At 36.8% G+C, this 13,157-nt stretch overlaps 1 protein-coding gene across 1 annotated transcript in view; it reads left to right on the top strand.

The window, feature by feature from the left end:
- Positions 1–12,537, top strand: part of LOC121297044 (V-type proton ATPase 116 kDa subunit a2-like) — a 20,854-nt gene extending 8,317 nt beyond the window's left edge. Inside the window, exons 10-26 of the mRNA XM_041223056.1 lie at positions 1,104–1,266; positions 1,515–1,612; positions 1,781–1,918; positions 2,605–2,699; positions 3,165–3,291; positions 3,563–3,645; positions 4,125–4,218; positions 5,445–5,657; positions 5,958–6,108; positions 6,426–6,565; positions 7,955–8,073; positions 8,422–8,635; positions 8,989–9,108; positions 9,954–10,076; positions 10,272–10,389; positions 10,726–10,897; positions 11,096–12,537. Of these exons, the coding sequence (XP_041078990.1) occupies positions 1,104–1,266; positions 1,515–1,612; positions 1,781–1,918; positions 2,605–2,699; positions 3,165–3,291; positions 3,563–3,645; positions 4,125–4,218; positions 5,445–5,657; positions 5,958–6,108; positions 6,426–6,565; positions 7,955–8,073; positions 8,422–8,635; positions 8,989–9,108; positions 9,954–10,076; positions 10,272–10,389; positions 10,726–10,897; positions 11,096–11,198 (2,271 nt within the window). The 3' untranslated portion in view covers positions 11,199–12,537. The remainder of the gene's footprint in view (positions 1–1,103; positions 1,267–1,514; positions 1,613–1,780; positions 1,919–2,604; positions 2,700–3,164; positions 3,292–3,562; positions 3,646–4,124; positions 4,219–5,444; positions 5,658–5,957; positions 6,109–6,425; positions 6,566–7,954; positions 8,074–8,421; positions 8,636–8,988; positions 9,109–9,953; positions 10,077–10,271; positions 10,390–10,725; positions 10,898–11,095) is intronic.
- Positions 12,538–13,157: the final 620 nt, after the last annotated feature.

Genomic DNA, 13,157 nt, shown 5'->3' with positions numbered 1-13,157 from the left:
TTTGTTAATAGAAAACAAGCAAATCAAAGTTTATCTATCTGTCTTTCTATCTATAAAACAGCTGAAGATGGGCTTCTGCCATATATGACAGGTCTTGGCTGCCTGGCGCTAGTTTTGTCAGGTGTAAGGTAATAACACATATTCTGGTTACCACCGCGTAAGCAAATGATAAGGTAGGATGATGGAAGCAAATAATTATTTTAGCAGATACACAAGTTATCGGGGCAGAATTATGATGTCAGCCAAAAACAAGATTTGATGTGCATTGAATTAAACGGACTGACATGGTCCCCTGGATGCATGATGGCATGATGGGAGCTGAAGCATAATGATTAAGTAATCTGCTTTAGTAATATTTGTAGTGCATTCTGCAATTTATAGTAATCTGTAGGTATTATGTCAGTAATCTACAAGTGTTAGTAATCTGATACCTAGAACATTGACCAGTTTTTAAAGACAAAATGGACAGTCAATTAAACTTGTACAGTTTTCTACAACTTCAGACAGTCGAATGAATGTTTGTGTTTACTTTAGGGCAAGACATTTTGTGTAACACTCTATTAAGCTGTGCAATGTTGAAGGGGTTCTCGTGGAGAGTTTAATTTATCGTGACTTTGAGGCTAACAGCCATGTTCACAAACAGTGTAAGAGTGCCAAGTTAATGTTGTTTTACAGTGAGCATTGAAAAAAGTGGTGTTTGTATTTTGGATACGAGGAGCATAAATGTTGGTCCTTAAATAACCTTTAACTTGCAGTCCAATCAATCCAGTCTACCCTATTAGCTTCATCCCTGGGCCTGTTTTTTTTATTTTTGTTTTTTTATCCAGCTAGCAAATTGAATTCAGAGGTTGTTTTTCTCGTAAAGCTGAAAAAATCACTAATTTGTACAGTGGGTCAGCCAGGCCACAAGCATTAGACTTGATAATGCTACCTGATCAGCAATGCTAGTTCGGAAACTGTGTCCCTTTTCATTACTGATGGAGTCATGTTGGTTGTGGGTTAATGCTGTTATGCAGTATTGCTAGTTTGAGTTGGCAGTTAGCATCCTTCATGCATACTGAATGACAGCCTGATCCTGCCCAGGCTCAGTTCTGCAGTTCTAGAACAGGGCTGCTGAATGGCACCAGCAGCTTGACAAATCACGTTACACCTTTATTCCATGTTTGTTTTTGCTTGTTCAATTTCAGCTCAATCCCAACATGAACGCCTTTCAGCGCAAATTTGTCAACGAGATAAAGAGGTGCGAAGAAATGGAGAGAATCCTTGGTAAGACATGCAGTCAATAAATACGTCCCAAGTGGGATTATCCAAAAAGAGGTCTGGCCGAATGCCAGGTAATTTCTGATAATTTCTGTAATGAAAAGCTTTTTGCAACTCCAGAACAATTAGGACCCATTGACAATAATAGAAAATCGACAGCAGTTTAGTTATTATGAAACTTTTAATTAAGAGTGGTGTCAGCAATGCTACAGCTGAACAGAAGCCTTAACCAAGCGTTTTTCTATACATTGCAGTTTATTTGCTGAGAGAAATTAAAAAAGCAGACATACCTCTGCCAGAAGGAGATGTCAATCCGGTAGCCCCACTGCCTAAACATGTCATGGTGATAATGGTAAGTTACATTTTGTAGAAAACGTTACTTTGCTGAACAACTTACAAGTGCAATAGGATTCAGGTTTGGGTGAACATGCCTCAATTAAATGGTACTGGTAGTGATGAGAATGAAATGCATATTCTTTACACCAGAAATGTAACATCTTTACTTCATTCCCCATTTAAGGAGCAGCTGCAAAAGCTTGATGTCGAGTTAAGGGAAGTAACCAAAAATAAAGAAAAGCTGAAGAAGAATCTTTTGGAGCTGACAGAGTACACCCACATGCTGAGGGTAACCAGGAACTTTGTCCAAAGGAATGCAGAGGTAAAATATGATGCATACGCATTTCTCTTTATTTCTGTAGTTGTCTAATAAAATGCTGGCTGGTAAATCATCCAGATTCAGCTTCCCTTCTCCCAGCTGAGCTGTGAGCTGCAGCTGCATGCTTTCCATATTCCCTGCTGGATGAACGTGGACCTAAACCTGGGAATGGGGATCAGTAATGTTACAACACCAAGAGCCACATACATACATGCATGTGTGTTGAAAATGTATCAGAGTGTGTTCTTGCTAGTTTACTTCTAATTGTATTGATTTACTCAACAATCTTGCATCAAAGAAAGTGTCTAATAGTGATATATTACCAGAATCCTTTACAATTGCTTTGTTCAGAAGATTAGCAGAGTGCACACGGATTCCAACAAAAAACTAATGGGCTGGTGCTATGCTTTCTTTTAAGTAGTATTTCAGAAAAAACAATTTTATTGGTATGCAATCTCTCTGTACAGAAGTGTTATACATTCATGTGTAATTCATTTGATAGGTTTCTATTGAAAGTAAGTTAAAAGGAAGGCTGACTGGCTAGTCATTTATCCAAGCCCATTGATTATTCATTCATGCCCTACAGCCTTCTTGCTTCATGCACTTATTTAACTCAGCCTGATTGAAGAAAGGTTAAAGGGGCGTTTCTAGTATCTGCTGGTTCATATATCACAATTATGTTTGAGCAGGAGCCTTCACGATCTCAGTATGAAGAGTTCCCTTCTTTGGAAAAGGAGTCCTTTGTGGAGTGTACCAACATGCAGAGGATGGGGGCCAAACTAGGGTGGGTAATAGAAGAAAAAAAAGCCAGACCTTGCAGCCACACAAGTATCTGCCTTAACAATTAAGCACGGGCACTGTTCTACTCATGCAGTTTTTTGGTGTAATTTTGAAGTCTTGTCATCAGCTGTTTCAGATCACTGTCCCTTGGGTCTTTGTCTTTTATCAAATGCTGTAAATGCAAAAACTATGCAAATGTGTTAGATTGGTCTACCAAGGTTAATCAAACATTTAAAGATTTGGCAACGCCGGATTCACAGATAAGCAGTGATATACACCCACAGTATGTCTTTCTGCTCAACCCAGAGTATGTAGCAGGGTCGTGCAGGCATTTTATTCTTTGTTAAAATTATATTAATATAGCTGTTGAAGTACAGTAGGAGTATTGAAGCTTGGAACAATAGTTTGAAGAGTTTATTCATTATCATTTTGTTTTAACTGTTTTTTTTTTTTTTATATTTATAAACAGATTTGTTTCCGGCTTAATCCATAGAGGAAAAATAGAAGCTTTTGAAAGGATGCTGTGGAGAGTGTGTAAAGGCTACACGATTCTTAGTTATGCAGAGATAGATGACATTATTGAAGATCCATATACTGTGAGTGTTAGCAGTGCGACCTCTCATTCCAACAGTCCCATGCTATGCAAACCTACGTGCTATGCAGACCTTTCTTTAAGTTTGTGATGAATACTGCAGTATTTTGAATACATCAATTTGAATAAATAGGGCTTGATTGGTGCTCCAGCTACCCTCTCTTTGTGACGAGCCGTGTGTGTGAGGCACTGTTTGCTGTTTGTAGCCTCCTTTTATTTTAGGGAAAAGGTACATATGTGCATTTGAATATAAAACTGTGTTTGTTTGTTTTTAGGGAGAAACCACAAAGAGTGTTGTGTTTTTAGTTTCTTATTGGGGTGAACAAATAGGCCAGAAGGTTAAGAAGATATGCGATTGGTAAGAGAGAAATTATTTCCCTTTCCCCTACATAGAAATACTTCCCCTAACATAATACCACAGTCTTGTCTCTTAGTAGTTAAGACTACTACACTGGGGAATGCAAAGCCCTGGCACTGTGGATGTAGTGGGGGCGGCCATGTGTGCAAATATTTATGCAACATGTAATTCATTTTATAAACAGAATTGGAATCTAGAGATATCAAGACATCTATCTATCCATCTGATCGCTTATTGCAGCGGTCTGAAATCAAGTAGAAATTACTTCTGTGTTGGTAACTAATGTTTTTAAAGCAGTTCAGTCTTTTTTGTATCATTGACAAGCGTGTTAGTACATCACGTTGATCTATTAGTACAATGTATACACTGTGTGTGTGTGTGTGTGTGTGTGTGTGTGTGTGTGTGTGTGTGTGTGTGTGTGTGTGTGTGTGTGTGTGTGTTCTGTTTTTAACTGTTCGTGTCCCTGCTGGTTTTCTCAGTTACCACTGTCACACCTATCCGTACCCCAGCAGCAATGAAGAGAGGAGGGATGTTGTGGAAGGGCTCAAGATCCGAATACAGGATCTGCACACTGTGAGTGGTTTTAAAGCATTGTGTAATTACATACTATTAATCATAGTGATTGCATTCATGTTTTGTAAATAATGACATTATTGGAATGTTTCTGGAAGGAAAAAGTAGATCTGGGCACTAGTGAGTTAATTGATTCTGCTGTTCAGCTGGGAATTAGATTAGTTTGCGTATTGGAATAGTACACCGCTTCCTTTATGAACTTTACAAGCCTCCTTTTAGAGAGCACTTAAGTTTAACCTGGGGACAAATGAAATTCAGAGAGATGAATGGACTAAGAGGCAGGAGCCCTGGGTTTAAATGTCAGCTGTGCTATGTGTGTGTCCTCAGGCAAGTCATATGACTTCCTTGTGCTTCAGTCTTCCCAGCCCATTGTACAGAGTTGGAATATGTCAATAATTTCTGATAAAAGAAGTCTGTCTTGTTTCGTCAATGTGATCACAAATTGCATGATAAGTGTGTTACTTATTGTTGTAGTCAAGTTACTATTACAACCATAAGTGGTACTTGTGACACACTCTCTCGCTGTGTGGCCACTGGAGGGCTTATTGAGTCATTTAATGATTAACGGAAAAAGGCAGCATTTAGTTAACCAAAATGGTGCAAGAATTTCCATTTACTTTTTTTTAATTTTTTTAAATCAATTTTTATAAACTCATTTAACGATCGAGTATCAGCGGATGACCTTTGATACCATTTTGAAGCCAGATGCCTCTTTTCAACCAATGAATCTAAACACTGAATGTCACCAGGCATCTGAACCCTGCAGGCAAGGGCCCTGTTTGGAAAGTTTCCATCTAGACTTGCTGGGTGTTTGTGGCCAGTAGTAGTTGCTGAAGTGTGATGAGGCATATAACCCACACTGTATCCTAACCCTGCAAAGCACAAAGACCAATGCAGAGCTCCCGGTGGAAACCCTTGCTAAGAGTGGTATTGGAAGCACATCTGCATGGCTCACCCTGCACTCCAAATGGCAGTGCATTTCCTGGGTGAGCCACCGGGGATCCCATACCCAGTGTTTTGTGTTGCCTCCAGAATTTTTAAGCCATGAAAGCAATTAACTAATTTCTAAATATGTATTGGTTTTCTGACTAATCAGTGTGTGTCAGCTGTTGTTGGTATTTTAAAAAAATTAATTAAATGCATTTTTTGCATGTAACTCATCAGATTTCAATTATGGTCAGTGTTATTAATAGGAGATTTTTTTTTTCCTTCCATCTCTTGGTAAGGTTTTGCACAGAACCGAAGATTACCTGAGACAGGTCTTGGGTAACGCTTCAGAATCCATTTACACTTGGGTGATCCAGGTGAAAAAGATGAAGGCGATTTATCACATACTGAACCTGTGCAGCTTTGATGTTACAAATAAATGCCTCATTGCTGAGGTCTGGTGCCCGGTTGATGACTTGGCGACGTTGCGCAGAGCACTTGAGGAGGGATCGGTGAGTTCATTTTCACACTGAAGGACCTGAGGTCGACTAGCTGAAACTTAACTAAGGGATGGTCTGCCCCTTTTTTAAATCAATAGAGTAATACGATTGAATGACACTTGAGTGAGTTAGGGTGTGCATGACATTTTGGAACTTGTATTCAGACATGTTACTGTATTTTCATAACAGATCAGAGGCACATGCTTCTATTTGTTTGCCTGGTGCCTGTAGCAGTTGATTTGTGTTTTTAATTGTTCTGTGAGTACAAGTTCAGTTATATTGTTTTTTTTTTTTTTTTTTTTTTTTTTTTAGAGGCAGAGTGGAGCCACTGTTCCGTCCTTTGTGAATCGAATACCAAGTACAGAAACACCTCCCAGCCTCATCAGAACAAACAAATTCACGTCAGGATTTCAAAATATTGTAGACGCTTACGGAGTGGGCAATTACAGAGAAGTTAATCCAGGTAATTGTTGCCGAAAGCACCTTGGGACCCAGCTTGGTTAACTTTGATCTGAAACTACAAGATGGAGCAACGTTCAATCAAAACGTCTATCGTTACTTATTACATTTCTTTCAGTATTTCTAAATGTAGCATTATTTATTGTTCAGTAGTTGTGGATGTAAATGGCTATGTAAAAGTAGTTTTAGTTTGCCCTTTTTTTGTATTCTTTGTCAGTGTGGTTCCAGTTCAGATCCCATTATGGCTTGCAGTGCTGTGATTTTTAAATTGATAGGTGCAGACTGCTGATGGAAAGCTAAATCCTGTTTAAATCCTTCCAGCTCCATACACCATTATCACATTCCCCTTCCTCTTTGCTGTGATGTTTGGAGACTTCGGACATGGAATAATAATGGCTCTGTTTTCATTGTGGATGGTTGTATTTGAAAACAATCCCACACTAAAGAAAACAAGAAATGAGGTAAAATGTGTTTAATAGTTTTACTTTCGCTTGTGTGTTGTGGTAATTTACACAGCACTGTTACTGGGGCAACATAAGTGTAATGTACTTCACAAAAATGCAGTATTTTTTTTGGATTAATTGCTAAAGTATTATTGGATAACAAGCCTTTTTATGATTTATGTATGCTTTACTTAATGAAGACAATGCAAGTTCTAAGTTTATACATGCGTTCACATGGACCATATTGATTTTGATGCTATACCTACCTTTTGAGTTTTAGTGGATATTCAACCATTAAATCTTGAATTTATGAATTCATCTGTTTTTTTAATTAACAGATATGGAACACATTTTTTGAAGGAAGATATATTATTTTATTAATGGGAGTTTTTTCTGTGTACACTGGCCTAATCTACAATGACTGCTTCTCAAAGACTATAAATATGTTCGGCTCTGGCTGGAGTGTGAAGGCAATGTTCGAAGCGAATCACTGGACGTAAGTCAAATGAATTATTACTTCATTTCTTAACTAATGGAAGGGCTAGCTTTTACTGTTGGTATATTGGTTTAATGAGGCCCAGGGCAGGTTTTCGGTGATAATGGACCTGGAATTGAAGTAGTATCCAAAGGCACTTCTCACCCTGACAGCAACTTTACTGTGTAATTCCAGGTCAATTATCACACATTGTTGGACATGAAATTGTCTATTTGATCAATGGAGTACAATACAGAAATCTCTGGGTTATATGATCTGTATGTAGGAGAGACTATGTTTTAGTTTTGCATTTTAGATTGCTTGGCTGTGGAGGTCATTAGTGACAAGAAAACCACAACTAAGCTCGGATCACATTGCAATTCATTCCTGTGTTTTCTACACATTATTTTGAAAATATTATATATATATATATATGTGTGTGTGTGTGTGTGTGTGTGTGTGTGTGTATATATATATATATATATATATATATATATATATATATATATATATATATATATATATATATATAATATATAAATATGTATAAAAACAATTTTCAACCTTGTTGAAACTTGTTTAGCAAAAAAATTTGGGAACTGGGTTTACATTGACCACAAAAGTAACTGGTATAGGGTCAATGGAACTATCCATTCGGCATAATGACATAAGTCATAACATTTACTGTATCACAGTATGCGACGTAATAATTGCATTATTAAATGTGTTTATTGACACCACTGTTGTCAATCAGTTGTTCAAATTTTGTGTTGGAAATTTACCTCATTAATAGTATTATAATAAGTTATTATTATTATTATTATTATTATTATTATTATGATGTTAATGTTATTTTAACTGCATGCTATAGGATTTTTTTGTCCTCTTATTAAGAGATGCTTATCAAGGTTATGTCTGTTTTGGGTTATTAGATGTGGAACCTGGCCAACAATAAACTCAATTTCTTGAATTCCTATAAAATGAAAATGTCAGTCATCCTGGGAATTGTTCACATGACCTTCGGAGTCATCCTGGGCATCTTCAACCACATGTGAGTTCACATGAAATGTATTATTATAGCACAATGTCGAATTGTTAAAAATTAGCTTTAAGTTGGGTTTCCTGTAAAATGTTTACCTCTTGAGCTATACAAGAGCCTTTAAATCTAGCATGGCAAAGCTCCTGTGCCAAGGGAATGAGCCACACTGACAGGTAGAGGTCTGTTTCCGGTTCAAAAGGAAACAGCATGAAAGAATGCAGTAAACAAACATAAGCCAATTGCATTTTGGTGTAGGAATAAATGTGATTTGAAGGTTTAAAATATAACCTAGCTGTTTGTTCAGTATGACTGCTTGCAACTTTTTGTTAACGTTTTATTTCTCTTCACATCTTTAAACAGGCACTTCAGAAAGAAGTTTAACATCTACCTGGTATTTCTGCCCGAGATCCTCTTCTTGCTGTGCCTTTTTGGGTACCTGGTGTTTATGGTGGTTTATAAATGGTTGGCATATTCGGCAGAGAATTCCAGTGTGGCTCCAAGCATCCTCATTCACTTCATTAACATGTTCTTTTTTCAAGGGACTGAAGGCTTTCAGCCACTTTATCCTGGTCAGGTCCGTATTCTTTCATTGTTCTTACTGATTTCCATTGTTCAAGTTCTTAGGAAAAGTGTGCATAAATATGTAATGACAAAAAAAAATAAATCATAAATGCTGAACAAAATTGCAAGTCATTTCTTCCACATGCTGTGAATGTAGGTCACGGCAGTTAACGATGATTTGCTGAGCCATTTAATGTTTGTGCATTTCGGTGATTTAAGACTGCATAGTTAAATTAGACACACCTTGTTGTCTGGTCATCATGACTAACTTTGTCATTGTATTGAACCCTTTAGTGCTGTTTATAATGATGTACTTGATGGTGGCTTATGCATGTTACTGACGTACCTTGGTGATTTTGTTTACAGACAGGGTTACAAGTATTTCTTGTAGTGGTAGCATTGCTCTCTGTGCCTGTTTTGCTGCTGGGCAAACCACTTTACCTGTATTGGCTCCACAATGGAGGCAAGAGCCTTGGGATGTATAGAGTAAGTATAATTCACTATTTACTAGGGCTGTCAAGCAATTAAAAAAAAAAAAAATGAATCGCAATTTAATCTTGAGATTTAACAAAATTAATATTGGTTTTAATTGATACAATTACTACATCCATCTCATTTGTTTCTGATAATAATAGTAATAATAATAATAACTAATAATAATAATATAATAAATAATAAACTTACTGACGGGTTTCATTTGTTGTTGTATTGTTGTCAAGCAGAAGAACTACTTTTAAAGTGTATTTTGAGAAGTGAAAGCATGTTTAGCACGCAGGTGGTACAGCAGACTAGATGCACTTCTGTGATACTGGAACTCATTTTGATAGCAGGTACAAGTAACTGTCTTTCTATCCAATGAACCAAAAAAAACCTTCCAATTCACAAGTCCTTATGTTTGAGTGCTTTGCTACATAATGTGGTTCCGTGACTAATTTTATACTCAAACGATGACGGCACTCATTCAATCCTGGCATGCACTCGAGTGTATTAAAATGGTACCGCAGGACATGAATTATGGTATGCTAAGAGGGACAAGACAGGAGTGTGATTAACGTGTGTTAAAGAAATGACTCTCCAAAAAAAATCAGTGCGTTAATCGCAGAGGTTAACAGTGATTAATTGACAGCCGTACTATTTACATTATGTTAATCGATAGGAAAAAATCATCACTGATACCTTTTATTAGCTAAAGTCTAATAATCCATCAGTTGGTACTGGCTAAAAGTTCATCACTATAGTACCTAAATTTTCATTCGATCAGAGCTGACAGACAGCACGTCGTTGCTGATTGTTGTTTTTGTTTAGCAGAACTTTTTTGTTTCTAATTGCAGAACGGTTACGAGTTGGTGCGGCGAGGAAGTGAAGAGGAGCTGTCTCTTCTGAGGGCTGAAGATCTGGAAGAAGGCGTCAGCTACACAGACCATGGAGCAAGCAGAGACACACAACCAGAGGAGGTAAACTTGCTGAGAGCTGCAGAATTTAACAGAAGTTTTTTTTTGTTTGTAATAGACAAGTAGTAGAGTATTTTATTTAATGCAGATTTGAGCCAAACCGAGCAATACGTTGCTAAAGGTGTTTTTGATTTTTAACGGATGAAAAAAGTTGTGCCTATAAATAACATGTATTTTATTTATTTATTTTTTCCCTAGTTTGATTTTGGAGATGTGTTAATGCATCAAGCTATTCACACTATTGAATACTGCCTTGGCTGCATCTCAAACACTGCTTCCTACCTGCGACTGTGGGCACTAAGTCTTGCACACGCACGTAAGTATGAGCAGAAGGAACTCTCTTCAGAGTACAAATTCATTTTACTGTGGGTATCTGTTTGTTTGTTTTTTATAACCGTGTGCTCCAGTGGATTTTAACTCTATCAGAACCAACAAACTATATTAAAACTGTTACATCAAAAAGGGAATCTACTGTTCTCGTCCATTTGTTCACATACAGAGACTGCTTATTTTACAGTCTTTCTAACTTGTTTGTAAACATGAAATATATTTTGTATGTGACATTAATCAAACAAAAACTGTGGAATTTATAAGCAATAATCCTTTATTCTTTTGAAAAATATCATCTGTAATAATGCATAATATCTTTTAGAGTTGTCTGAAGTTCTCTGGGAAATGGTAATGAGAGTGGGCCTTCGTGTGGACACTATGTTTGGCATTGTGTTACTAGTGCCAGTCTTCGGGCTGTTTGCTGTATTGACTGTGGCTATTCTACTTGTCATGGAGGGTCTTTCTGCATTCCTGCATGCTCTACGACTGCATTGGTCAGTATTTATGTATCTCTGTTTGAAGTCCATTGCCCTCATAACTAGAAGTATAAAAGCATCATTTAAACCTAGTTTGACACACGTATCTTAACGTTTTGTAGGCTTTTTAAGCCGATTAAACCAGTTCCTGTGAATAGTTAGTGACAACACAATCTTCGAGACAGTAAACTGTACAATTCCTTTTTATCTGAACAGGGTGGAATTTCAGAACAAGTTCTACACTGGTGCCGGGATCAAGTTCATTCCTTTCTCCTTTAAACTGCTGTCCCAAAGTTTCGAACAAGATGGTGTGCTTTGAAACGAGTGCTTGGAGACAGGGAGCACAGAAAAATAACATGCAACGAGAATCACGACATTGAACCTCATAGGCTGGACAGTTTTATTTTTTGTACTAAACTGGTTTGTTGCACTGACTGCCTTTTACATAATGCAAGCAAATATCTACATATCATATTTTATTATGAATCATATTTTCAAGATTTCGCATCTCAGCGGCTGTATATAGATAGCCCTTTAACATTTCCATGTTTCACTGTGAACATTGTACAATTCATACTGTTTCATGATGAATAGTGTAGAGGGAGGGGCTTGGGTTATTGCTGGTTTTGTCAAAAGGTAAAAAAAAATCTTAGTAAAACACTCCTTAAAGACAGTGTTAGTGATGGGTTGTGACATTTAAAATTGACAACAGATGTTATTTTTTGAGATATGATGGGAGGCCCATAAATAAATGTAACAGCTTATAAATTCCAGAAGTAATGGCTAATAATCTAAAACTAAAATAGTTTAACATTTTATTAACAGTTGTTTTTGCTTTCAAATATATAATAAGAAGTTGGAACAGATATTTTATAAGCAACAAGTATGGCATAGTGTAAACTGTGTTTTGCTTGTAAATGAATGTACATTTGTAAACGCACAACATTGTGAATGTATTTTGAGCTGAGTTTCCATTCCATTGTATTTCTCCATTGGGAGTGCTGCAGTTTGAAAAGGTAGGAACAGAAAAACCAAACAACTAAATGTAATTCTTGTACAATATGTCATGATGATTCCGAGGATCCAGAAGAGCTTGGACGATGAGATAGAAACTTTGGTTTACCGAAACAGTCCAAAAATTCTGTTCTGATCCATGGAGGACAAGCATATTTGAGAGGGACTGGTGTGCAACTCTGAGGCTGGAACTGCCGACGGACAGATTCGTAGCGCAAACGCACAAGTATATAAGAGCTCACTGTTCCTCTGTGCCAGGCTTTTTAATTAGTTATATTTTATTTATTAATATATTGGTGAGAAAAAAATCAAATAAGGTATTTTATGAATTATTCCCGTGAGCAAACAACTTGGTTAACTAAAAATGAAATGCAAAAATAATACGTAAACTTCTGTATCCACTTATGTGTTTTATTTTTCTTCAGTTGTTGCTAATTTGAACTTGTACACTGTATGGTCTGTTAAAGCATATGCTGTAGCAGTAGCAAAACACATTGCACTTGTTTCTGTGTAAGCTCTACATAAAACGGGTTGTCTTGTGTATTTTGATAGGACTAATTTAGGTTTTTGCAACATGACTATGGAAATAGTTTTAAAAAGACCAATTATTTGCTAATAAGTTAATAAAGTAATAATTGAACTGGGCACTTTTTCAATGACTTTTAATTACGGAATCAATGATGCAACATCAAATATTATACTTTAGCAATAGTACGATTTGTCCATTGGCGTCGATGAATGAATGCTATGATACAGTTCCAATTTTTATAATGCATGAAAACGCTATTCGATATGATCCAAATCAATTATGCTGTTACTGTACTGTATAACAACATTACAATGTATTTAATAACAGTATGAAACTTAATTCAAGTGTTTTACATACTGTACGAATCGCATCACTCTGGCCACAGCAAACTATCGAGGTAGCAACGTCGAAGGAAGTGTAGAAAGAGTAACAGGAAGTAACGTGGTTGCGTGGTTACCTTAGCAACACTGTTCTAAACGACGCTAATGGAATTTAATTGCAAGCCAAACTTGAGATGGCAAAGTAGGGTTATATTAGAATTGATTTATTTATTTTTATATGTATCTGTTCTACGTATATAATATAAATAGAATAAGCTACAAAAGATGTCGTTAGACGATCCTCGTGTGGAATGGATACGAGACCGAGTTTGTGGATCTTTTCACCTCCCAGACTCGGGCTCTTTCGAGGAGCTTTTGAGCAGAGGCGAAGGGGAGCAGGAGCAGAAAATACTTC

The sequence above is a fragment of the Polyodon spathula genome, chromosome 22 (genome assembly GCF_017654505.1).
Source record: "Polyodon spathula isolate WHYD16114869_AA chromosome 22, ASM1765450v1, whole genome shotgun sequence".
NCBI lineage: Eukaryota > Metazoa > Chordata > Actinopteri > Acipenseriformes > Polyodontidae > Polyodon > Polyodon spathula.
This window is presented reverse-complemented; position numbering and strand designations above follow the sequence as displayed.